This window comes from Mytilus trossulus, chromosome 3, assembly GCF_036588685.1.
Source record: "Mytilus trossulus isolate FHL-02 chromosome 3, PNRI_Mtr1.1.1.hap1, whole genome shotgun sequence".
NCBI classification, from domain to species: Eukaryota; Metazoa; Mollusca; class Bivalvia; order Mytilida; family Mytilidae; genus Mytilus; species Mytilus trossulus.
Window position 1 is genome coordinate 37277445 of NC_086375.1, and position 25081 is coordinate 37302525.

Consider the following 25081-nt stretch of genomic DNA (forward strand, 5'->3'; position numbering starts at 1 on the left):
TGAGGAACATTGAGGATCCGAAATTCCAAAAAGTTGTGCCAAATACGACTAAGGTAATATATGCCTGGGATAAGAAACAGTGTGCTATGCTGAAAGAAAAAACAACAACACAGAACTCATCGTTTCAATGCACAGTTATTTCAAAATGCGAAACTAGAATTAGTAAATAAATGCTTCTGGAAATATGTAAAAGAACCCTCACTCAATTGGAATTCGTGGTGCGAAAAATTTGATGATTCAGTGATGAAGTAAAGGGCATACATTCATCTATGACATCCACAAGTGAATTGCGTTGACGCTTGTTAGCTGTACACGTCCGAATTATATCATAGTTTGCTTTCATAATCGACAATATGTTTTATCAAAATAACGACCATTTAGAAAAGATGAATGTCTCAAATTGTCAACTTTTAAAATTCAAGACAAAAACCTTTTTCTATTGAAAAGTATTGATACTTACATTTTCTACAGCCATAATTGTATACAGTTTATTGTGAGAACCTGATGCATACATGTGACTATATGACACATACATAAAAGAGTTGTTTCAAAGCTTACTTCAATATTACTTTAGGCAAGATATATGAATGAAGATAGCTTAGCCGTGAAACATGTAGATTAACCCTTGATTTGGGACTTCTTAATAAAAAAGCAACATATAGCATTTTTTTCTTAAATACTTGACCAGATGGTATTTGTGATTGGCTTTTTCAAACTTATTTTAATCCCTTTTTAAATGTTTTGTATATCCAGATTCTAAGTGTGCTTCCCAAAATGGCCAGAGATTCTAAAATATTATTATGTGAAATATTCTAGAATAATTATCAAGCTATTTGTCAGTGGTATTTGTTATGCAATTCTAAAATAATATTTAAAAAATTCGATCCACATATTTACAAGTGCAAACTTTTACAAACATTTGTTGTTTTGGTATGTTTTTAACATTATCATTTTTCAGTATATCTGAATCAAGATTCAAATTATAACACTGGCAGGTGTTTCCCTTTTAATTTTTCATATGTCTATTAAGAGATTAAGGGAATCCCAGCACGTTGTGATCTCACAGTGTGGCTAGATGTCACTAGAAATCATTGTTAACATACATAACTTCTGCTCATATTGTTAGGATCACTTGCACTTAGAATTGCTAGGATTAGCAACAAAAAGTGTGCCATCATATGAATTATGTATTCAAAGGTTAAACAATACGCGAGTCAAGCAGAGTTGTATGGTTATTACTTTAATAACTGTCTTCAAGTATTGACTAATCAGACATCTTATTTAATGAAGGTAAAGTTTTATATGCTTACTTCTTTATCACTATTTTAATGTATAAAAATATATATATATCTGATCCCAATTCGGAGACTTTTTGAGCCATCCATGTATTAAAATTTTGCACCTTTTTGTATAGTTTTATAGATCTTTGTATGATTTTCAGTGATCTCGTTTTATCATTATAAACCAAATTCATTCTTAGATACGAGGTTTCACAATGTAGATAGATACGTTTCCGCTGGCAGAAACTAAATGGTATTTTTTTCTCACAATTCGGAAAAAAGGTTATTTCAAAGCATATGATGAAAAAATGTCCTCTACCACTGAACAAGCAATTGTTTGTTGCTGTATAACAGGGGTTGATAAGAGATTGTTTACCTAAATGAATTTTGATTTTCTGTGTTATATTTTTTATTTGCTCACCTGGCCTATAATTGTAAAAATTCAAAAGTTGAACGAAGGTTCCCTTTTCAAATTCATGATTGCAAACTGTAAACAAATTATATATGTTCTATCAGATGTTCTATCGTAAACACTTAGAATATTCTGCTCATCTCATCCTTAGACATTACATTCAATATTTTAAAAAAAACCAACGTTATGTACACTTCCAGGGAATAACGACTGACTGTTGCTAGAGTAAGACGTGCTGTTATTATCGTTTGGTTTGGTTTTTCTTTTCATCTTAAACATGATTAAAACTTTTCAAAATTCGCGCTCTTATATATATATCCGCTCACGTCAGATTTACCGGAACATTGCACAATTCACTATTAGATTAGTCATTACACATGTCATTTCATAATCATGATAATGTTTAATATACAGGTCTGTGTTTCCTTTAAACTATTTATAACTTTATTATTTATACAATTATTGTAAACCTATGTTGAACTATTCTTAAAGAAAAGATTTAGGACATCCCAGCTCGGAGTGATCTAGTGGGACAAGATACATACATGATGTCTGCTAATATTGTATGGATCAATGACCATTAAAAAGTGTGTGCAATCATATGGAAATACAGGTACAGGTAAAAAACATCGTGCATAGATATAAGATAACGACGAAACCAGTATTTTTTTTATTCACATATATTTTTTATTCATGCTTTATTGTTATTATTTTACTGTGGAAACATTTATTTATATGATTATTCTGATCCTGATTTAGAGACTTTTTGAAATATCCATGTAATATAAATGTTGCACCTTTTTTATATACATGTATAGTAATATATATCTTTATGGGATATAATTACGATGAGATAAATTGTTTTTTATATGGAAAACATAAAGATAAGAGGTTTTATAATTCAGAAACTTGGTATATTCGAATCGACTGGGGAGTCAAGACAACTCGCTTTACTGCAAAATCGACCCAGATCAAATCGGTTCACTTTTCTATCAATTAGCCATACTTTCTTCCAACTTCTCATGATGTACAAATAAGTCAAAATTGTCAGTCTCCTTCTTGTAGGATTTTTCTCTCTTTTATTTACCTTTTCTATAGATCATAACTGTATATAGTTTATGATGAGCACTGCAAACAATTATTTGATTTCGTTGGATTGTAAATCAAACGTAGAAACTCTCAAACATTTGTTCACAAGGTTGTTGGATTGGCAAGTTCAAACTTATTTATTTGAAGTGTTTTTATTTATCAGGGTATTCTTTTTTCTATATGTGCTTCTCAAAATGAGCAGCGACACTTATATGATAAATATGTGAAAAAATCTCGACTGTTCGTCATGTTCATACGTTGTAAGTGCTATTGGTTTTGCAAGTTTTAAGTAATATTAAAAAACATCAATCCCCATATTAATAAGTGCAAACGGTGGAGATTTATTTCCCCGAGGGTATCACCATCCCAGTAGTCAGCACTATTTTGTTGACTTGAGTTATCATTGATATGTTTATAATAATAAATTAACTGTTAACAAAATATTTTGAAATACTGAGGCTTTTCTACCTCAGGAATAGATTACCTTAGCTCTATTTGGCAAAACTTTTAGGAATTTTTGGTCCTGAATGCTCCTCATCTTCGTACTTTATTTGGTCTTTTAAACATTTTTGATTCGAGTGTTACTAAATGATGAATCTTTTGCAGACGAAACGTGCGTCTGGCACAAGTGTAAAACTTTAATCCTGGTAACTATGATGAGTTTGTTTACATTACCTTTATTGTTTAGACGTGTTTTTTATTCTATCCTTTTTTAATATTTCAAATTTTTTTGGTCTGAAACAAGATTCAAATTGTTTTCGAAATTCGCGCTTGAGACAGGTTGTGTATCTGACAATTTACCTGTAATATGACGTGATTTGTATTTTTCTTAGTCATTAGGTGCTTCCCGTTCAATTTATAGTATGTCTATTTAAAGATTTAGGGCATCCCAGCACGGCGTGATGCCACACATCAGCTAGTTTTCGGAAGCAATCATTGTGAAGTAACTTTTATAATTCTGCTGATATAGTTTGTATCAGTGGCACTTAAAATTGCTAGGTCATAAAAATGAGAGTGCAATATAAATATGGAAATATATATGTAAAGGTAAAATAACTTAATATCACACACATTTATAGATAATGGCGAAGAAACCGTCTTCAAATATTGACGAAATCGTTATTTTTTTTTAAATTAAGGTAATATATTTTTAAATTTATGTTTTATTATCATTATTTGAAGATATGAAGGTAAGTCATTTTTTATTCTGATCCCGACTTGTTGATCTATCTTTGTATTATGAATTTTGCAACTTTTTTATAATCATTAAGATCTTTCTATGATTTTAATGAGCTCGATTGTTGTTTATAAATAAAAAAAAACTCATTTTAAAACACGAGGTTTCATAATTTAGAAGATACGTATTAACTGATAGAAAATAAATTGTCATATTTTTCTCAAATCAAAATAAAAAAAGTTCTGTCAAATTTAAAACAAAGTTACGTTGCTTAAATTTGAGAAAGAGTAGTTTGATATGATATTGATATGCAAATGCACATGATGTATGATTGTCTACTTCCACCGACTAGAAATGGACTTCTTCCATTTAATGTTTGCTATCTTATAACATGTTTTTAAATTAGCGTGTTTACCTTAATGGTTTTGGCTTTTGTGTTTAATCCTTTTTATTTCACTCCTTAATCTCCCTAAACTACTACTATTGTTGTTTAAATGAAGCTTTTTAAACAGTTTCAATTTCAGCATAGAAGATATAATTTCACAATTATCTAATAATTTTACTGCTGTATGGTCTGACAAAATCAATTCATGAAATTGAACGAATTTCATGTTTTAAACAGAATACTGACATTTTGACATTTTGTCATTAAATATTTCAGGACATGCGACTTATAAATATGGTAGTTTGACTTGAGGAATCCAGAAGACGAGAAGATGTCATTCCCTTTCAAGTCTTCAACAGACTTTGATCAGAGACTAACATGTCTCAGCTTTGATACACTGAAGTGTAACACATATTTATCAATTTTGCACAAAATAGTATTTGATGATTTGACGGAGCTGCTCAGGGAACTGTTACACCGTTCCATTGCTGATTATCAAATAGAAGATTATTATAAAGCAGTTAGGGGACAGTTCACCGGTCGATTTACTCAGAGAGAAGAAGAACTCTTTACTACTGCTGCAGGATATGGATACCAATGTTTTGATATTACAATCCTAATAAAACTTCTTAGACATTTCCCCGAGAAAATCCATTTTGAAACACATATGTCATCACTAGCCAGAGTAAGAAATGAAATTTGTCATTTACCAAACACGGATATTACTCATTCGCAGTTTGAAACATATTTTGATGAGTGCTGTGATATAGCCTCAGCCTTGGAGGACTACCTAAAGAAACCTAAGTTATTGGCACAGAAATTCCAGATTATATACGAAGTTAACACGCGTCCCAAAGAAGGTAATATTCATTATACGTGCCATTTGTATATATATATAATAAGAGTGAAGAAAAAAAGTCGATCACTGACGACAACAGTAATAATGTTCCTTTTGAAGATCTAAAAAGTTAATTTCTATATTTCTTCTCTTTACAGTCAATATTTTTTTTTTCAATTTCAATTTCAAATTCTTTATTACTCAAGTGTAATGTTGCAAGATTTGTCTATACTCCAGAGTAGCTAATTTTAGGAAGTATAATTGTAATAAGTTTTATATGAGTGCTTACTTTGTTTTGTAGATAGGACTGACTTGCTAATAGATGCATTAACTCTTGCATTGGCCGAACTGAATACTGGAGTAAGTTTTGTTTGTGTTATTCGCTAAAAGACATTAGTAGACCTCAAAATTAATCTAACTACTGGAATATTGAGAATTGAAGAAAAGTTTTTCACTTTTCTTGTTAACATTGGTATATTGTTGAAAATTATGTAATTGCAAATTTTTAATTATATGAAAAACAGTAGGACTCTCAATTAATTTCCTTTCTTTAAGTTTACACGTTAATTGGACGCAGAGAAATGATAGAAATAAAATTCTACAGTTTCAGGTAGATAAAGAAAGACTATATAACTTAGAGGAAAAGATTAGTCGGATAGATAGACAAACAAATGAAAGACATATACAAGTGGTTAATTTAAAGAAACTAGTACAGCAAGTAAGTTCTTTGAGTCAATTTGTTCTTGAATAAGAAATCCAAACATCAAGAATTAATAATTCAAAGAGAGTAATGGAAAATATGTGAAAGATTTATGATATTTGTTTCATCTTTATATGATATGGCATGGTTCTTTATAAACCTCATCAATTTGAAATATGCAGTGAAAATTTCTATTTACAGGTGAAGAACAAATTTGATCCTCAAGAAAAAGGATATTGGTATCGAAATGCACAAGGTAACATTTCTATAATGCAATGAATATTTTTGTGATAAAATGACAGTATGTCTATTAAGGCATATATTTGTAACTGTAACTTTACGTTCAGTTCTAAATCAGAGGAGAATGCTAAGATTACCTTCAAAGTTTATATATTCATTTTGTTGAATCAAATTTAGGTTACTAGAATGTTGATTTAGAGTTTTTTACTTTTCTTTAGATGGCAATACTTATGCATATAGGGTATTTATTTCAGAAGGACTATATATCGAGCCTGATATTCTCAACCACAGAGAGACAGAACCACCTGATAAGGTAAGGACCAAATAGTTATCAAAAGTACCAGGATTATAATTTTATACGCCAGACGCGCGTTTCGTCTACATAAGACTCATCAGTGACGCTCAGATCAAAATAGTTAAAAAGTCAAATAAATACAAAGTTGAAGAGCATTGAGGATCCAAAATTCCAAAAAATTGTGCCAAATACGACTAAGGTAATCTACTCCTGGGGTAAGAAAATACTTAGTTATTCGAAAAATTCAAAGTTTTGTAAACAGAAAATTTATAAAAATGACCATATAATTGAACCAAACATTTTACAATGGGTAATTGGTAAAGTAATGGTCTGAAGTATAATATTTACAAAACTGCAGGCATATGAATCGGGTTAAAAAAAACATAGAATGGAAAACGTTTGCCAGACATTTGTTTTATTGAAAGGAAAACCAAATCAAGTAAAGAGATCAGTGGTAATATCGGAACATTGTGGTAGGTGTCTTAAGATGCTCAATACTTACTAGTTTTCTATACTGTTAAATTGTTAAAAAAAAATCAGAGAAAATGTTCCCCCAGGGAATGTAATGTTTTACAAAATTTCTTGATATCCATGATTGACTGGAATAGACATTATGACATTTTCCTGTCTTTTAAATAGCGCAGAAGAGGTAATTTTATGTGTGTCTGAGGATTTTTTCACAGTTAATCATATTTTGTTTTATTTAAATACTTAATATATACAAATAAAGAGATAAAAACATACTGATCTACACATGATGTTCCCTCAACTTGATTAATTCTTAATGTCAAGATTTGATTAATAATTTGGTATTTTTGAACTTTCGTACAGGCTATACAAGATTCTATTTTGGACATACCAGAAGTAGTAACAAAATCAGTTGAAATAGAAAGTTGGGAGAGGCACGAAAATATACAAAATGTTATTCCATTTTCTAGGTGAGATTTTTCAAATGATTCGCTTTCAAACAAATAATTTCCTGAAGCAAGCTAATATTGATACACACACATTGAATACCAATTTGAATCAGCGTTGGAAACAAATGGTTGACCTTCAAATCGTAAGCATATATCTCAAATAGTAAGGTTATTAATGATGGCAACACTACCTTATAAACATACGGAGAAGTTACACAGAAAACAAATACTTTCCAAAGTACTACAGTATGAGGTATAGTTTTTTTTTACATTAATTTAAAAAATCATTATTTAGCTTTAGTTTAAACATATTTATTTAGAGTGGATTGGGAAACAAGTTTTGCAACTTATATTAATCCCTTTCCACTTTGCGGTTGCGAATGCTGCCTTGTAGCGGCATTAGCCTACTCTTTTTCGAAATCTACAAGGGTGTCTTTAACGTGCAAGAGATATGGCTCTCTCTTAACACGGGTCAGCCATTGATGGTCCCCTTCCGACGGACTATCATCGTTTCCTTAAGACCATACTCGCAAATGGTGTCAAGAGAGAGCCAAAACTTGAGTTCCTGAAATTATTTAGCTTTAGTTCCGTATATTTTTAAAAAACGCTTTACGTTTCAAAGAAAGTTAATGTACAAAACCTATTGTTGACACCACTTTGGAAAGGTTATAAAACAAACAAAAAAACTAAGTGTAAAGTTTTCAGAAATGCAGCTCCTTCATATTTACTCTCTATTTCGTTTTCAGTTGCAGTCCCATACAGCAATTATTTTATCTTGATCATTTGTATAATATTAACCTATCTGACCTCCATGATGAATATGTTGTTGTCCCCGCAGACAAAGCCCCAAATAACATCGTTTTTATCTGTAAAAGTCATTACATTAATTGCTTGATAAACGAATTAGGTATAGACATTTCACTTGGAAACCCAACATATACCCTCACGACACTTACCAAAGAGGAAATCCTGGATAATCATAGGTCTGTTCTTTGTTCCTTTGGTATTTCAACCAAAGGTGAAGAACTGGATCTTCCATCACTGTATTGGATACCTAAACTACATAAGTGTCCTTACAAACAACGGTATATTGTTGGGTCTTCCAAGTGCTCCACGAAACCCCTTTCTAAATTATTAACATCCATTTTATCAGCAATCAAAGACGGGCTTCAAAGTTATTGTGAAACTACCTATTCTAGAGGTGGCGTGAATCAGATGTGGATACTTAAAAATTCCAAAGATCTTTTAGAGTACATACAATCTAACTCTCTTTCATCTTGTAACAGTATTAAAACATTTGACTTTTCTACTCTTTACACAAGTATTCCACATTCCAAACTAAAAGACAAATTAAAAGAGTTGGTATTACTTTGCTTCATAAAAAAGAATGGCCAACGTAGATACAAGTATCTTGTCTTAGTGAGGGATAAATCATACTTTGTAAAGAACCATTCTGATTCAAACAAAAAATTCTCTGAAACCGATATTATCAAGATGCTTGATTTCTTGATGGACAACATATTTGTTACGTTCGGAGGACGTGTTTTTCAACAGACTGTCGGCATCCCAATGGGAACAAACTGTGCCCCTCTACTTGCTGACTTGTTTCTTTATTATTATGAGGCTGACTTCATGCAGGAACTTCTTACGAAGAAAGATAAGAAGTTAGCAATATCCTTTAACTCTACTTTCCGCTATATAGATGACGTTCTTTCACTAAACAATTCAAAATTTGGTGACTATGTGGATCGCATCTATCCCATCGAATTGGAGATAAAGGATACTACAGATACAGTTAAGTCGGCTTCATATCTTGACTTACATCTAGAAATTGACAATGAGGGTCGGTTGAAGACAAAACTTTACGACAAAAGAGATGATTTCAGCTTTCCAATTGTGAACTTTCCATTTCTAAGTAGCAACATTCCAGCAGCACCTGCATACGGGGTATATATCTCCCAATTGAAACGATATTCCCGTGCTTGCATTTCCTATCATGATTTTCTTGATAGAGGGTTACTGCTCACAAGGAAGTTATTAAACCAAGAGTTCCAAATGGTGAAGTTGAAATCATCCCTTCGTAAATTTTACGGACGCCATCACGAGTTGGTTGACCGTTATGGAATAACCGTTTCACAAATGATATCGGATATGTTCCTTACGTCGTAACTACAATCCCCTTCCCTTTCATGAATTTGACCTACCGAATTAGACTATTTACCGGATTTGTAATCACATAAGCAACACGACGGGTGCCGCATGTGGAGCAGGATCTGCTTACCCTTCCGGAGCACCTGAGATCACCCCTAGTTTTTGGTGGGGTTCGTGTTGTTTATTCTTTAGTTTTATATGTTGTGTCATGTGTACTATTGTTTTTCTGTTTGTCTTTTTCATTTTTAGCCATGGCGTTGTCAGTTTGTTTTAGATTTACGAGTTTGACTGTCCCTTTGGTGTCTTTCGTCCCTCTTTTATTCAAATGATTTACATTTCAGTCCAACATCACATCTGGAGTCCTTAAATGAATGTGCAGACCACGATTATAAAACAAGTACTAACACAGATCAAACTGCCATAGTAACATGTGGGGATCATTCTGCAGCTTTGTCAACTATAAAACCTGTATTTTGTGATACAAGAAGATCAAATGAAATTGAAGGATCGGTGGTTCATCTAAAAGGTGGAGCTTATCAAAGATGTGGATTGGGTCAGTCAAGATCCTTCCACTTCCACTTGGGAATTGTTGAAAATAAAAGCGTCTCGCCAAGCTCAAGTATGTCGGTTGATACGATTAACCAACTTTCAGATGAAGAGTCTGGGGCCTGTCGAAGTCAGAGTCATGATGAGCTATCAAAAACAAACAAAAAACAATACCACACGAATCAAACTTCAAAAAGAAAACAGAAACAAGTAGGAGGCTCTTTAGCAAATATAGATCTGCATTCGGGGTATCCACTTCCTTCTCAGGGCAACGTTTCTAACTTGAATGGAACTGATATTCCTCAAAATCATAAAAAGCAATCAACAAAACCACGCTGGTTGAGAAAAGGATTATCTTTGATACCATCCAAAACAAAGCAACTGTGTGACTACATATTTTCATCTAAGAGAAATAGGTATGGAATATGTTGTATTTATTATTTTCATGAAGGCAAATTCGTTTTAAATTAAACGAACGTTAATCACTCTCTTGAATGCCATTTATAACTGTCTAAACATGTGGACAGGAAAGTCAATAATGAGGATTCGATTGTAATATCGTACTTCTGAATTTGTACTACTGTGCACGATTAATACCAAGTGCATGCTTTAAGTTTTCCCAATTTTTAGACAATTGATGCAAAATTTATTTTTAAATATATTTGAACAATTGATAGAGTTCACAAGAAATGAGAATTTAAACTACACAAATTTATATCTCATAATTTGTATAACCTTTGATAAAAGATTAATAATATATTCACTGATTCAATGTGGTAATTGTTAGTCTAACTTCTTTTATATTTAGAAAAAGTGAGAAGAGAAAAAAGAAAAACAAGAGGTTGAATGATCTTAATGTAGATTGGAGGCTGGATGATAGAGAACTGAATAAAGAATTTGAGAGTGACATAAATCAAGGTAAGCCGATTCAAACTTCAATCATCCTTTTATTTTCATGCAAAATTTAAACCTTGAAGTTGAAAAAATAAGTTTTAGAAGAGAATGGTTATGGTTGACCAATAAGCGCGTACATTTTATACACATCTTTGAGTGAATAAACGTTAAATAAAAATGTTATGTCTAAAATTGTATGACATATATATTCTGAAGTATATGAGATCACCCCCAGTTTTCGGTGTGGTTCGTGTTGCTAAGTCTTTAGTTTTCTATTATTTGTCTTTTTTTTAAGCCATTGTGTTGTCTGTTTTTGTTTTCGATCTATGCGTTTGGATGTCCCTCTGGTAACTTTTGTCCCTCTTTTCCTGTCAAATCATTTTATAGTATCAATTTGAATATCAAGTAATGTGAAATGCATTGTACTTTCTGTTGAAAGCACCAATGAAAGTTTTGATGAATTATAATTAGTAAAGACCGAATGAACTTTTCAGATATGACAATTTTTGCTTTGCTTCTTTGGTCTGTTAATAGAGTTAACAAATGGAATAAATGAATACAAAATATGTTTATGAATCCATTTACGTTTATTATTGCTCAAAGATTTGAAAATAAACCCAATAAATTGTCCTTTGCAAATGCAACATTCTAAATATATTGGGAATTATTTCACCAGCAGTGTGACAGGCATATAATACTTTTTATTGTTAAGTCACTTTCTTATCTTTTATTTTCAGATCGTGAGAGCTACTGTGACACTGCAGTTGTTCTCCATTCCGATGACGACCATGAAAACGCCCAAAAGTTTGAAAAAAAACTACATGTCGGAATTCCAAAATTGAAAATAGAATTTAAAGCTGAAGTGTGTTTACCAGGACAATATCGGTCTAATGTGATCCCATATTTGACAAGACAATATATTTTTGTTCTAGTAACTCAAGACTATCAAAATTCCCAATTTTTTCAGCACACAGTCAAAAGCTGCCTCGCCGAGTCTTTAAAAGATAAAAAATGTGGAGAGTTAATTCCAGTTTTAATGACAAATCAAGACATACTGCCAGAGGAGTTTTTGGTAAAGAAGCCAGTGCTGTTCTATGATGAAAATTCAATGGAAAATCTTTTCCAATCAATTAAGTATAAAAGTATGAACTTACAAGGACAAGACCAGCAACCAGAATAAAACTTCAAATATAGTTCTTCTTTCATGACAATGAATAGACCATTTTCGAGTTCATCCGTCACAGGGGAAAACTCGTCAATTATACGCGCCTTTATAACGTCATTTACCAGATAGAGGGGGTCGCCTGTATCCCTGCACTTTTATCGTTCATCAAGCGTCTTAGTGATCGTCATTGTGCAGGATAAACTAGAAATAATTGTTATTCCGTAGGTACTTAATGAAAATTCCCTAATGATATCAGTGCTGATTGTCAATTTTGAGAATTCAATTTTCCGAATAATTCGTACAATATAAAATTATATTTTTCCAACCACTCGCTCAACATTGGAACGGAAGTGACGACGCCCCTAAACGCACAAATGACGTTCACTAAAATCAGAGTTTTTGACGGAAATGCATCGAACTCGAAAGTTGTCTATTGATTTACGGAAATGTGTTTGTTATTCGATAGTTCTTTATCTGTTATTTAACGTCTAGTATTCTTTACCAAATAATATTCAATAAAATGGATGAGATATTTAAAAGTGAAAATGAAATGCACACAAAGTCTAAAAGAACTACAAAATGCATTTGTGCAAATAAATAACCAAAACAAACAAATAAAGTTTTAATTTCTTTGAAATCCATCTGATTATTTTTCTTTCAATTATTTATTTATTCATTTTTAAAATTTTGTTTCTTGTTTTTCTGTCTTACTTAAAATATATATCTTATATATCTTTATATTTCAGTACTACAATGTACTTAAAAACACAAATTATATGTTTTCATAACCTGTACATTTATTAATGTTTGATAATCTTAATAGTAAACTTCGTTTTTGATAGTACTGACATGGTATATATTTTTTTTAACTAAGAAAAATTGTATGTATAACAAAAACTAACAGCTGTATAAATATGTTATTTACTAATGTTAACGAGGCCGGTATAATATACCGGTACTTGATGTTTTCCAACTAACAAATGTACAGATTTAAATAAAATATGATAAATTAAGAAAAAAGATAAAATGAACATAAAGTGCTAATGAAATTGATTTAAGTGCTCATTATTTTGTTTTACAATCATCTGCATGTCGATTTTACTGGTAGTCGACTGAAATTTTTATGTGTATCTAGTTTGAAATATATTAGTTGACAAAAAGTAGTATTTTATATATTTATATATGGTAATCCTGATGCACATAATTTCGATCGGTCTCTGTGTGCTTCTTTCGTATTATTGGCGGTTATTGCTTATAACGTTTTATACCATGTGGGTTTTCTGACATGTTGAGCAGGATCTGCTTTCCCTTTCGGATCACCTTAGATCTGGATATTATTATGAAGTTCGTGCTGTCTTTAGTTTTCTGTGTTGGATTTTATGTACCAAAATTTTCTGTCTGTTCGTCTTTTTCCGTTTTTGTCATGGCATTTTTAAGTTTATTTTAGACTTATGAGTTCTAATATCTCTTTGATATCTTTCATCTCACTTTTTGGGTAGGCAACGAAGTTGACGAGAGAAAAAAAATGAAATGCGTTTATGGTGCATGAAGTTAATTCTTATATCTTGTTATATTTGAATCATATTAAGTACAAAGATGGTTTAGCGATTTAAAAAGATGCTAAACAAAATACTTTATGAATGTTTTAAATTCATATATTTGGTTTTGATGTTATATTTTTTATTCTTGTGGTGTTTTGTCTGTTGCTTGGTCCGTTTCTGTGTCCTGTTGCGTTTCGGTGTTGTGTCGTTGTTCTCCTCTTATATTTAATGCGTTTCCATCGGTTTTAGTTTGTTACCCCGATTTTGTTTTTTGTCCATGGATTTATGAGTTTTGAACAGCGGTATACTACTGTTGCCTTTATCTAAAATACCAATATTACACATTGCATTTGTTTACAAGTATATAAAAAGACTGTGGTAGTTCACTATGATATTATAATGAAAAGCTGTAATGTCAACGCAAATGGATGTATGGAAACCCAAATGATACTGGTATTGTTTTTACTGGGTTCCCAATGTATTTTGAGAGATCACATCAATATATCATCATATATTTGACATTGGAGACAAAATGGAAACAAAATGAACCAAATATAATATACACATACTATAGAAACCTTTTATGGTGATCCATTTACTTAAAATCTATCTTAGTGTCACAGATATAATAAAGAATGGAAAAAGTAACATCACAAAAATACTGAACTCCAAGGAAAGTTAACAAAGAAAGTCCTTTATCGAATGGAAAAATCAAAAGCCCGAACATTTCAAACGAATGGGGAAAAAACTGTCATATTCCTGACTTGGTACAGCGATTCTCTTATTTTCATTTGAATAAAATGGAAGATTAAAACTTATTATAAAGCTAGTTAAACCTCTCACTTTTATGTCAGTCGCATACAGTTCAATTAAATTGAAATCAATGTTTGAACAAAACAAACAGACATATAATAGGTAAAAGTTCAAAATAAAACAACAATAAAAAAATAACAGGGGAACAGCAGTCAAAACTTAACATAAGTCCCTATAAAAACAAACAAATTACTAGTAGTCATAAAGAACAACAAAATGGCATATTCGAATCATATAAGCAAAATTAAAAGACAAGAATACAAAATATGACCATTTCACAATGACACAATGGTGGGACGTATAAGTACCAAAACGTAAAATCACAAAAATACTGAACTATAGGAAAATTTAAATTGGAAAGTCCCTAATCAAACGACAAAATCAAAAACTTAAAAAAAAAATGAATTAAATCAGGTTTTATAGCTAGCTAACCATCTCACAAATAAATTTCCCTTAACAACTTAATGAACATTATGTGTTGATAAAATTTACACTAATTGTTGGACATGTATATGTACGCAAGGAATTGTACATTTAAAATTCCTTTTAAATATACAATTCCTTGATGTACGCACGAACAAGCCTTAGGGATAATCTTCGTGCCCATTTGCCTAGCGATTGGGTATAATGGTTCCGTCTTGAAAATGTCTAAAATTTTCTAAATTTACATTATTTTGTCAGGAGGGATCTTTTCACATGTAGGAAGATATATACACCTCGAAAACTCCTTGAGGAGACGCTTAGTTTTTTCAACTTTTTGCCTTTTAAATTGAGAAAAAAATGTCAATTGTGAGGTTGCATGGTAAGGCCACAGTCTGAGTTCACTCAAGCAGTGTGAAATTTACAACAATAGCACAAATATTGCATAATACTGTAATCAAAACTGCACGGAGTTTAAAATCTGGAAACTTTGAGAAAGTTGGATATTATCGATCTTTATTTTGTTCCTTAATATTTTTGTTCTCCACAGTGACTTTACTGTGCTTCGAAGAACTTTTGTGTAGTTTTGAAGCACAATTGCAATACGTATGTTTTGTCTATACTTGTAGCAATTTAAAGTGTTTGTGTTTTGTTAAAAGTGTATTTCCCAGCATCGTTGTTTCACTGCAAAATTGTATAAGTAATCAGCCAATTAGTTTCTCCTGTCATTCAATTCCTATACATTTCAAAGAGCCTGGAACATTCCAGCGACGCAAATAATTAAAAAATAAAAAAAAAACATGACTAGAAAAATATAAAGAAAAGGAAAATGTATATTGGTAAAAATGAAAAATATAGATTTTAGCAATAGGGTGAAAGCACTAGAATTTTGACGTCAGAATACAATCGCGTTGTGGATTCTTTTAATTCTATAGCACTTTTGGACTATTTGAAATCTCTGTCTATTTCTTAAACTTATTCTTACATACTTTTAACCCTGTATGCTAACATTGCCTATGTGAATTTTTTTTAAATTGTTTGTATGTACATTGAACGACAAATATATGTGACGTATACAATTTTCTGACGTCAGACACGCAAATCAAAGAGCGTGTTTGTACAGAGATATTTTTGTGTTTTGTTAAATTGTTCCTTTAAAATTGTTACACGATGATGACTGCTGTATCCATAGTAGTTTGACTATTTTATTTATTGTGTCTGTTTAGTTAACGCATAATTGTAAATATAACGGAATTTGATGTCATCAAAGTGAGAGGGTTAGCGCTATAAAACCAAATTTACTCCACCATATTCTACATTTGAAAATGCCTGTACCGAGTCAGGAATATGACAGTTCTTGTCCATTCGTTTTTTATGTGTTTTGTTATTTGATTTTGCCATGTGATTATGGACTTTCCGAATGGATTTTCCTCTAAGTTCAGTATGTTTGTGATTTTACTTTTTGCATATATATTAAGTAGTTTTAAAAAATAAAAAAAATAAAAAAAATAAAAATAACGAAGCACGCGATTTGTGAGTCTTTTTTGTTCAACATCAAATTTTGAACAAAAACGATCGCAAGTTATACTGCAATGCTCATGAATGAATTTCGTTTTAGATTTTTTGGTGAAATGGAGCGCTGAGTTCATATGCTTCTAGAAGCATATTTCAACGTGTTATTTTTTCATTATCACATTTAAATGTTGCAAAAAAAAATATGTACACCGAGTGATTCATATCTTATTTTTGTGATTGTCAGGGCTTCTCATTACAAACAAAAGTCTTAGATAAGAATAGAAAACAGGTATTTACTCTACATCCTTAACTGGAATAAACATGTATGAGTACAATTTAAAAAAAAATTCTTTCATATATATGATGATTTCTCTTCTGAATATACTTAATCTTTCAAAAGAAACATTGGAAATGTATGTGTTATTCCATTCAAAACAAATCCCGATGTACTTAAACGAAAGAAATTTATTTTATGAATTGTCATATGCAAAGATTACAGTCTCTATTTAGAGAACCCCGACATATTGTAACCCGGATTTGTTTTTTTTTCTCTCTATCGATTTATGAATTTTAAACAGCGGTATAATGCTGTTGCCTTTATGTATACTGATATTGCCTGAAATCGTTGTTGTCAGCAGCCAGTTACACACTAGATAACATTTAAATCCTTTCAACTGTCTTTGAATTCAGAGGAAGGTAAAGATTCAAGAAAAACAAATCAATATACTAATAATATACCCCACCAAACGACATACGTACAAGTCTAATTTTTGATAAAATGTTCCCTCCTCTCCCATCCTTACATAACAATTAAATAAAATGTGCATGATTTGATTTGCAGCAAGCCAAGTTTACGAGTATATTCCATCTACGCCAGGGACTTACAACCTTACGACTTTTCAAGGTGCGCCAGAGGGTTGCATCCTGTTCTGCAAATCCTGTTCTGCTAAATTTAGATACACGTATTTACAAAGCCATAACGAAATAGAAAATGTTGAAATTCCCAAATACATATGTCGTTTGAGGGTATACATTTATTAATTTTTTTAGCATAAAAACAGTCAATGTATAAGCATTCAATCAATATAACAAGAAAAGTAAAATTTAGAAAGTAAAAATACATAGAAGTAACACATTGCAAATTCAGTAAAATATCAAGAAAATAGTTCAAAGTTCATGGCTGTTGCCATTTTTGCAATTCATTGGTAATCCTGTAAAAAAATAGAATAAAGTAAATGTAAAGTAACATTGTTATCATAGGCAATTAACAAAATGCATGCATTATACACAATTATGTGTAGTGCTAGATAAGAAAACTTTATATGTCTTTAAATGCTGTGTTGCTCAATCTTTTTTGTTTTGTTCTCTGTTTATGTGTATTAATCGCCTTGAATCTTTGAACTAGACCCACAATTCTTTACTTGGTAAAATTTTATTTGAAGTTCACGACCGTCAAATTTTAAAGAAAAAAAAACATATTTATTATAAGAGTTAAGTATACTCCTTAATGTCTTTTTGTTGTGGGGATACAAAAGTACACATCCACGTCCACTTTGTATTTCCATTTGTATCCATCAGGTGAGTCCAGCCTTTTCACATGATGTTTATAATATATTTTTATGTTGACCTGTTAAAGCAGTGCAATCCAGTTGTTGTTGTTTGTTCATTATTTTGCACATAAATTAAGCCGTTAGTTTTAAGGTTGAATTGTAAATATATTTGTCATTTCAGTACCTTTTATAGCTCACTATGCGATGTGGACCTGCTCATTGATAATGGTCAAACGGTGACCAATAGTTGTTAATTTCTGTGTCATTTGGTCACTTGTGGATAAGATACTTTAGTAGTTGTCTCATTGGCGATTTTAGTCTCTGATGCATGTTTTTTTATTATTAATTGGTTTTGGCTTTTAACTAACTGTCAGTAACTGCGAGTACTCTCAAATCGTATTTTCTTGTTAACTCGACCTGTTGATACTGTTTATAATGCTTTTTTGTTATTTTTTATTTATATGGATCTTGTATGTACACCAGCTTTGATTATTTGTAATATCTTCAATTTTTCACTTATTCTTACTCCATTTGTATAAACTTCAAGATTATAATTATTTTTTTAAAACCGTTTTTTTTTCGCAAGTGAATATTGATTGGTTAAATATTTCTCAGTGATGTCCTGCCATGGCTTTGTTTGAATTTGTTTGTTAGCTTGTTGGTCATGAATGTTTGTCTCTAATATTTAATTAACTGTGGATTTGTATTCAGATATCGCAGATCAAATTTATTCGTTCATTGTGTAATCAATCATACGTTTTTTGATTGAGTTAAGTCTGCCAATTGATATTTTATCGTGTGTTTTTCTATGTTGTGATGTTATGCTATTGTTTCAGAAAAAGGGAGAAGGTCTAGATCCATTAAAACGTTTAATCCCGCTGAAAATGTTTGCACCTGTCCTAAGTCAGGAATCTGATGTACAGTAGTTGTCGTTTGTTTATGTAATATATACGTGTTTCTCGTTTTATTTATATAGATTAGACCGTTGATTTTCCCGTTTGAATGGTTTTACACTAGTAATTTTGGGGCCCTGTATAGCTTGTTGTTCGGTGTGAGCCAAGGCTCCGTGTTGAAGGCCGTACTTTAACCTATAATATGGTTTACTTTTTAAATTGTTACTTGGATGGAGAGTTGTCTCATTGGCACTCACACCACATCTTCCTATATCTATGTCCCATCTTCTTTTTTTTGTATCATAATGGGGTCAGATCGTAAAAAAAGAACTATTTACCTTTTAAATCCATAAGCCTTGATGACTTTTCAAGAATATTCCGGGCAAGGTTAATCTGGCGATGTAGGCACTCGGTTGTTTTGTTAATTTGTTCAGCTGTTGTAAATAAATGCACAGATTTAAAGCTAAATTTTGAAAATGAGTATACATTACCGTTAACGATAAATTCGAAGGAGCATTTACGTACAGAGTGCAAATATAAAAGCAACATGTATTTTCTATTGAATAAAAACCCTTATTTTTCTTTAAAACATATAGTATAAATAGACTGATCGTAATGGGTTTTTGAAGACATCAATCATATGATATACATACAGAACATTTTCATCAATTTTCACAGCTTTTGATAACTATTTTACTTTTAAAAATTCGAGAGATCTTTAAGAAAAAAATCAAATTATTTACAAAAACTTGAGATTACAAATTTGATATCATCATTTAAAAGGGAACCAAACAAAGGCACATTTTTCATTATTTATACATGATATAATACTTTTAGGAAAGGAATGATAAAAATACAAACACTTACCAGCGTAGAGCCCAGTTCGTTGGATTTTCCCTACAACGGTGTTATCTTGATGATTGAGAAGGGCTTTGTTAAGGATTCTCAGTTTGCTTGTGTTTTCATTTATTGTTGTTTTCCAACTAATAATTTCATGTTCTAGTTTATTTTCAGCGTCAAGTTTTTCGTCTTGTTTAATATAAATTTTCTGTACATGTTTCAGGATGTCTTGCGTTCTGGTGGTTCTGTTTTTTTGTAGTCGCCAAAGAAGAACTACAAAGGAGAGGGTAATCCGATTGACAGAATATAGTTATAAAAATTTGATTTCCCCCCACTTGTCTTTTGTAGTATTAAAAAAAACTTACCGCTGTAATGGCGAGTCAACTTAAAGATGTTATATTTTTTTTATGAAGCACTCTTCAACTAAATATTTAATAAAACGAAAAGGTGACAGATAATGGTATAACTTGGCATGCCCAAAAGGACAAATAGCTAACCATGGTTTTACTCATTGATAAAGGCATTACGGTGACATACAACTTCTTGAATCAAAGTCATTTTGGAATATGGTGGATAGTTGTCTCATCAGTGGCAATCAGGCCGTATTTATAATATCAGGTCAGTCTCGACTCCAAATTTAAAAGTATTGTTCAGCAAATATTTTGGACGTCATTGAAAACCCAAACGTAATAAAAACATTTCATGTATTAAAAAAAAGTCGAATTATGTTTAAAGGATTAAAAAATTATAGAAAGAGGCTCTTTACACATATCCTTCGCTAAAAAGTCTTTGTAAGTAAGTAATGAACTGCTTTTTTCATCGAGATGGGCCCTTTATATTTTGTTGTTCTGTGGGAGCTAAGGCTCCGTGTTGAAGGCCGTACATTGACCTATAATGGTTTACTTTTTAGCTCACCTGGCCCGAAGGGCCAAGTGAGCTTTTCCCATCACTTTGCGTCCGTCGTCCGTCGTCGTCCGTCGTCGTCCGTCGTCCGTCGTCCGTCGTCGTTGTTAACTTTTACAAAAATCTTCTCCTCTGAAACTACTGGGCCAAATCAAACCAAACTTGGCCACAATCATCATTGGGGTATCTAGTTAAAAACATGTGTGGCGTGACCAGGTCAACCAACCAAGATGGCCGCCACGGCTAAAAATAGAAAATAGGGGTAAAATGCAGTTTTTGGCTTAGAACTCAAAAACCAAAGCATTTAGAGCAAATCTGACATGGGGTAGATATGTTTATCAGGTCAAGATCTATCGGCCCTGAAATTTTCAGATGAATCGGTCAATCGGTTGTTGGGTTGCTGCCCCTGAATTGGTAATTTTAAGGAAATATTGCTGTTTTTGGTTTTTATCTTGAATATTATTATAGATAGAGATAAACTGTAAACAGCAATAATGTTCAGCAAAGTAAGATCTACAAATAAGTCAACAAGACCAAAATGGTCAGTTGACCCGTTTTGGAGTTATTGCCCTTTATAGTAAATTTTTAACCATTTTTCGTGAATTAAAGTAATCTTTTACAAAAATCTTCTCCTCTGAAACTACTGGGCCAAATCAAACCAAACTTGGCCACAATCATCATTGGGGTATCTAGTTAAAAACATGTGTGGCGTGACCCGGTCAACCAACCAAGATGGCCGCCACGGCTAAAAATAGAACATAGGGGTAAAATGCAGTTTTTGGCTTATAACTCAAAAACCAAAACCTTTTGAGGAAATCTGACATGAGATAAAAATGTTTATTAGGTCAAGATCTATCTTCCCTGAAATTTTCAGATGAATCAGTCAGTTGGTTGTTGGGTTGCTGCTCCTGAATTGGTAATTTTAAGGAAATTTTGCTGTTTTTGGTTTTTATCTTGAATATTATTATAGATAGAGATAAACTGTAAACAGCAATAATGTTCAACAAAGTATTATCTACAAATAAGTAAACATGACCGAAATGGTCAGTTGACCCGTTTAGGAGTTATTGCCCTTTATAGTAAATTTTTAACCATTTTTCGTGAATTAAAGTAATCTTTTACAAAAATCTTCTCCTCTGAAACTACTGGGCCAAATCAAACCAAACTTGGCCACAATCATCATTGGGGTATCTAGTTAAAAACATGTGTGGCGTGACCCGGTCAACCAACCAAGATGGCCGCCACGGCTAAAAATAGAACATAGGGGTAAAATGCAGTTTTTGGCTTATAACTCAAAAACCAAAGCATTTAGAGCAAATCTGACATGGGGTAGATATGTTTATCAGGTCAAGATCTATCTGCCCTGAAATTTTCAGATGAATCGGTCAATCGGTTGTTGGGTTGCTGCCCCTGAATTGGTAATTTTAAGGAAATTTTGCTGTTTTTGGTTTTTATTTTGAATATTATTATAGATAGAGATAAACTGTAAACAGCAATAATGTTCAGCAAAGTAAGATCTACAAATAAGTCAACAAGACCAAAATGGTCAGTTGACCCGTTTTGGAGTTATTGCCCTTTATAGTAAATTTTTAACCATTTTTTCGTAAATCTTAGTTCTCTTTACAAAAATCTTCTCCTCTGAAACTACTGGGCCAAATTAATCCAAACTTTGCAACAATCATCTTTGGGGTATCTTGTTTAAAAAATGTGTGGCGTGACCAGGTCAACCAACCAAGATGGCCACAAAGGCTAAAAATAGAACATAGGGGGAAAATGCAGTTTTTGGCTTATAACTCAAAACCGAAGCATTTAGAGCAATCTGACTTGGGATGAATTTGTTTATCAGATCAATATCTCTATCTGCCCTGTAATTGGAAGATGAATCTGACAACCTGCTGTTGGGTTGCTGCCCGTGAATCAGTAATTTTAAGGAAATTTTGCGGTTTTTGGTTATTATCTTGAATATTATTATAGATAAAGATAAACTGTAAACAGCAATAATGTTCAGCAAAGTAGGATCTATAAATAAGTCAACATGACCGAAATGGTCAATTGACCCCCTAAGGAGTTATTGTCCTTTAAAGTCAATTTTTAACAATTTTCATAAAATTTGTAAATTTTTAATTAACATTTCCACTGATACTACTGGGCCAATTTCATTATAGATAGAGATAATTGTAAGCAGCAAGACTGTAAAGTAAGATTTAAAAACACATCACCATCAACAAACACAATTTTGTCATGAATTCATCTGCTTCCTTTGTTTAATATTCACATATACCAAGGTGAGCGACACAGGCTCTTTAGAGCCTCTAGTTTTAGATTGTTATTTGGATGCAGAGTTGTCTCAATGCCACTTACACCACATCTTCCTATATCGTATATAGCTATCATACATATCCAAGTTAACGATATGGACTGAGCTACAGGAAAACCCGTTACCATTACCGCCTATGTAAAAACAATCAAAGATATTGACCCAATTGCTTTTTTCATCAAGATGACCGTGGGGTCTTACCGATGTATGGCTATCGCCTAAATTTCCATTATGCAAATTAGTTTTTGGTTTTCAACCGATCTATGAAAATTATAGATATGCGGACACTATCTAGTGCAAAACAACACTCCTTATCGCTTGTTTCAAATTCATTTTTCCAATAGACATCCCTATCAACATTCATCCAATGTCCAGTACTTCAGTACTTTGATTTTTCTTAACAGTTAAAGATAATTTGTAGACCGCAAAAAAGATATTGGTAACACGCGCTTAACTTTTGTTAAATCAAAGAGGAAAATGTGTGTGAGACACATTAAACTGTACAATAAAAAGATATTGTATAAGTTCCGATGAGAAAACTCTTCACTAGAGACAAATTGACACAGAAATAAACAACTATAGTATAGGTCACCGTACGGCCTTCAACAATGATCAAAGCCAATGCTGCATATTCAGCTACAATGTGTCTGTTTTGTATATGTTACATGATAACTTACCATTCATTTCATCATTACATCCATCAATTTGCCATTGTCCATGTTTATTTATATTGTTTAACACTTTCAGTTCTGCAAATAAATCAAATTAAAACAACATCAAAATTATTGTATTTTGACAGTACTTTGCGATATCTAAATCAGATATAGTTTTAAAAAAAAAGGATAATGCTCCGTAACCCCACAACCCTGCGTCGTAGTTTTTTTTTATTTAATGTTAGAATGTTGACATTTAGCCGAGAATTCCATGAACTAATAGAAATGGTAGTTTCCTTCTTTAACTTCGATAGGGTATATAAACCTTTTCTACGCATTTAAGGTTTAAGCTTTGCCTTAGCGTGAAGAACGACAATAAAGTAGTTGTTCCATTCATTAGGTGCATGTGTATCAATATTTTGGTTATTAAATCGCCACGTATACTTTCTTACAACTAAACAATCATAAAACTATATTCTAGCCATACAAACCTTTCAGTAACTTTGAATTTGTTAACTGCTCCTTTAGAAGGGTACATATGAAGAAGGTGGCCAGAATAAAAAGCACATACTTCAGTTGTAGTTTGCCAATAATACTGAAGCTGTGAGAAAAGAAATGAAAAATGTTTAAAAAAAAACATATTGATAATACACAAAGCAACACAAATGTATAATGTTTTGTTTTTCTTCAATCTTGGTTTTTCAAAACGCAATAACTAGTGTGTATCAAGGAAAATTTAGCAAAAATCACCATTTATTTAGTAAGAAGTTTGTGATTTTTTCACCATTTCCAAATACTTAAAACTAGGAACTCTTACCCTAACACATCCCAATTAATTATTGGACGATCCTTAACTTTACTGATATCAATCGGACGGCAGACAATCAAATTTGAAACCATCAAAATAATTACTGCAGCATACATCTTTCGAATTGGTGACATCTTTAACGTTACTAAGATGGTAACGTTTACATCACAAACAATGCGCCGACAGCAACGCCACCAACGTCAAATATACTTCTTTTCTCAACTGTGGTATTTTGTGATAGTTGCTTTTTACGGTAAAAAATTGCTAGATAGAAGAAATAATTAATCATGTAGCCATGAATGTCCCATTTCCGTGGTTCAACTATAAAACCAATATGAAGCATTATTGGTTATACAATATAATTAAACAGAAAATTCACAAAATGAAATCTGACACCATTTCCTGAGAATAACTTGCTATGTTTCCGTGAATGCTTTCTCATCATCTATATATATATATATGTGTACTTTTCTAAAAAAATTAGGGTACTTTTATATGGCCTTCCAAATACCGTATCGATCCCTAACATCACTGAAGAGACATTTATTGTCGAAATCCGGATCTGGTGTACTAAAAATTATTGACACCGTATGTTTGTGGCATAACATCGTGACCACAAAGTTAATTTTCATCTGTTTAGTATTAAATTTATAATAAGATCCATTTTGTTACATCTTGTGATCAAAACCGCAATTTTTATACGTGTGCATGTAAAACAAATTTCGTTGTAGAAGGGTCT

At 31.9% G+C, this 25081-nt stretch overlaps 3 protein-coding genes across 3 annotated transcripts; 1 reads left to right on the top strand and 2 right to left on the bottom strand.

Annotated features, from left to right (window-relative positions):
• The first annotated feature begins 4622 nt into the window (after positions 1 to 4622).
• On the top strand, positions 4623 to 13153 carry LOC134711385 (uncharacterized). The gene is made up of 9 exons (XM_063571946.1): positions 4623 to 5203; positions 5483 to 5541; positions 5786 to 5899; positions 6083 to 6137; positions 6376 to 6434; positions 7248 to 7354; positions 9826 to 10446; positions 10839 to 10948; positions 11662 to 13153. The coding sequence occupies exons 1-9, from the start codon at positions 4675 to 4677 to the stop codon at positions 12102 to 12104; spliced, it is 2097 nt and encodes a 698-aa protein (XP_063428016.1). The 5' UTR covers positions 4623 to 4674; the 3' UTR covers positions 12105 to 13153.
• Positions 13154 to 17126: 3973 nt separating this feature from the next.
• LOC134710746 (uncharacterized) lies at positions 17127 to 20219 on the bottom strand. The gene is made up of 4 exons (XM_063571142.1): positions 20189 to 20219; positions 19689 to 19934; positions 19160 to 19255; positions 17127 to 17589 (listed from the first exon to the last, which is right to left on the bottom strand). Exons 1-4 carry the CDS (start codon positions 20217 to 20219, stop codon positions 17546 to 17548), a joined length of 417 nt encoding a protein of 138 aa, XP_063427212.1. The 3' UTR covers positions 17127 to 17545.
• A 3204-nt stretch (positions 20220 to 23423) lies between these two features.
• Positions 23424 to 24543, bottom strand: LOC134709399 (uncharacterized). Its single transcript, XM_063569565.1, has 3 exons — positions 24352 to 24543; positions 24026 to 24135; positions 23424 to 23630 (listed from the first exon to the last, which is right to left on the bottom strand). The coding sequence occupies exons 1-3, from the start codon at positions 24474 to 24476 to the stop codon at positions 23518 to 23520; spliced, it is 348 nt and encodes a 115-aa protein (XP_063425635.1). The 5' UTR covers positions 24477 to 24543; the 3' UTR covers positions 23424 to 23517.
• Positions 24544 to 25081: the final 538 nt, after the last annotated feature.

Excerpts from the sequence above, each read along its gene's own strand:
- LOC134711385 (XM_063571946.1), top strand. The coding sequence starts at position 4,675 with ATGTCATTCCCTTTCAAGTCTTCAACAGACTTTGATCAGAGACTAACA. Across the intron at positions 6,138-6,375 it reads TTGGTATCGAAATGCACAAG|AAGGACTATATATCGAGCCT; the intron begins GTAACATTTCTA and ends TATTTATTTCAG. Across the intron at positions 10,949-11,661 it reads TGAGAGTGACATAAATCAAG|ATCGTGAGAGCTACTGTGAC; the intron begins GTAAGCCGATTC and ends TTTTATTTTCAG.
- LOC134710746 (XM_063571142.1), bottom strand. The coding sequence starts at position 20,219 with ATGACTTTGATTCAAGAAGTTGTATGTCACC. Across the intron at positions 19,935-20,188 it reads TCAAGAAGTTGTATGTCACC|TTCTTCTTTGGCGACTACAA; the intron begins GTAATGCCTTTA and ends TCTCCTTTGTAG. Across the intron at positions 19,256-19,688 it reads ACGAACTGGGCTCTACGCTG|CTGAACAAATTAACAAAACA; the intron begins GTAAGTGTTTGT and ends TATTTACAACAG.
- LOC134709399 (XM_063569565.1), bottom strand. The coding sequence starts at position 24,476 with ATGTCACCAATTCGAAAGATGTATGCTGCAGTAATTATTTTGATGGTT. Across the intron at positions 24,136-24,351 it reads ATTAATTGGGATGTGTTAGG|CTTCAGTATTATTGGCAAAC; the intron begins GTAAGAGTTCCT and ends CTTTTCTCACAG. Across the intron at positions 23,631-24,025 it reads AAATTCAAAGTTACTGAAAG|AACTGAAAGTGTTAAACAAT; the intron begins GTTTGTATGGCT and ends ATTTATTTGCAG.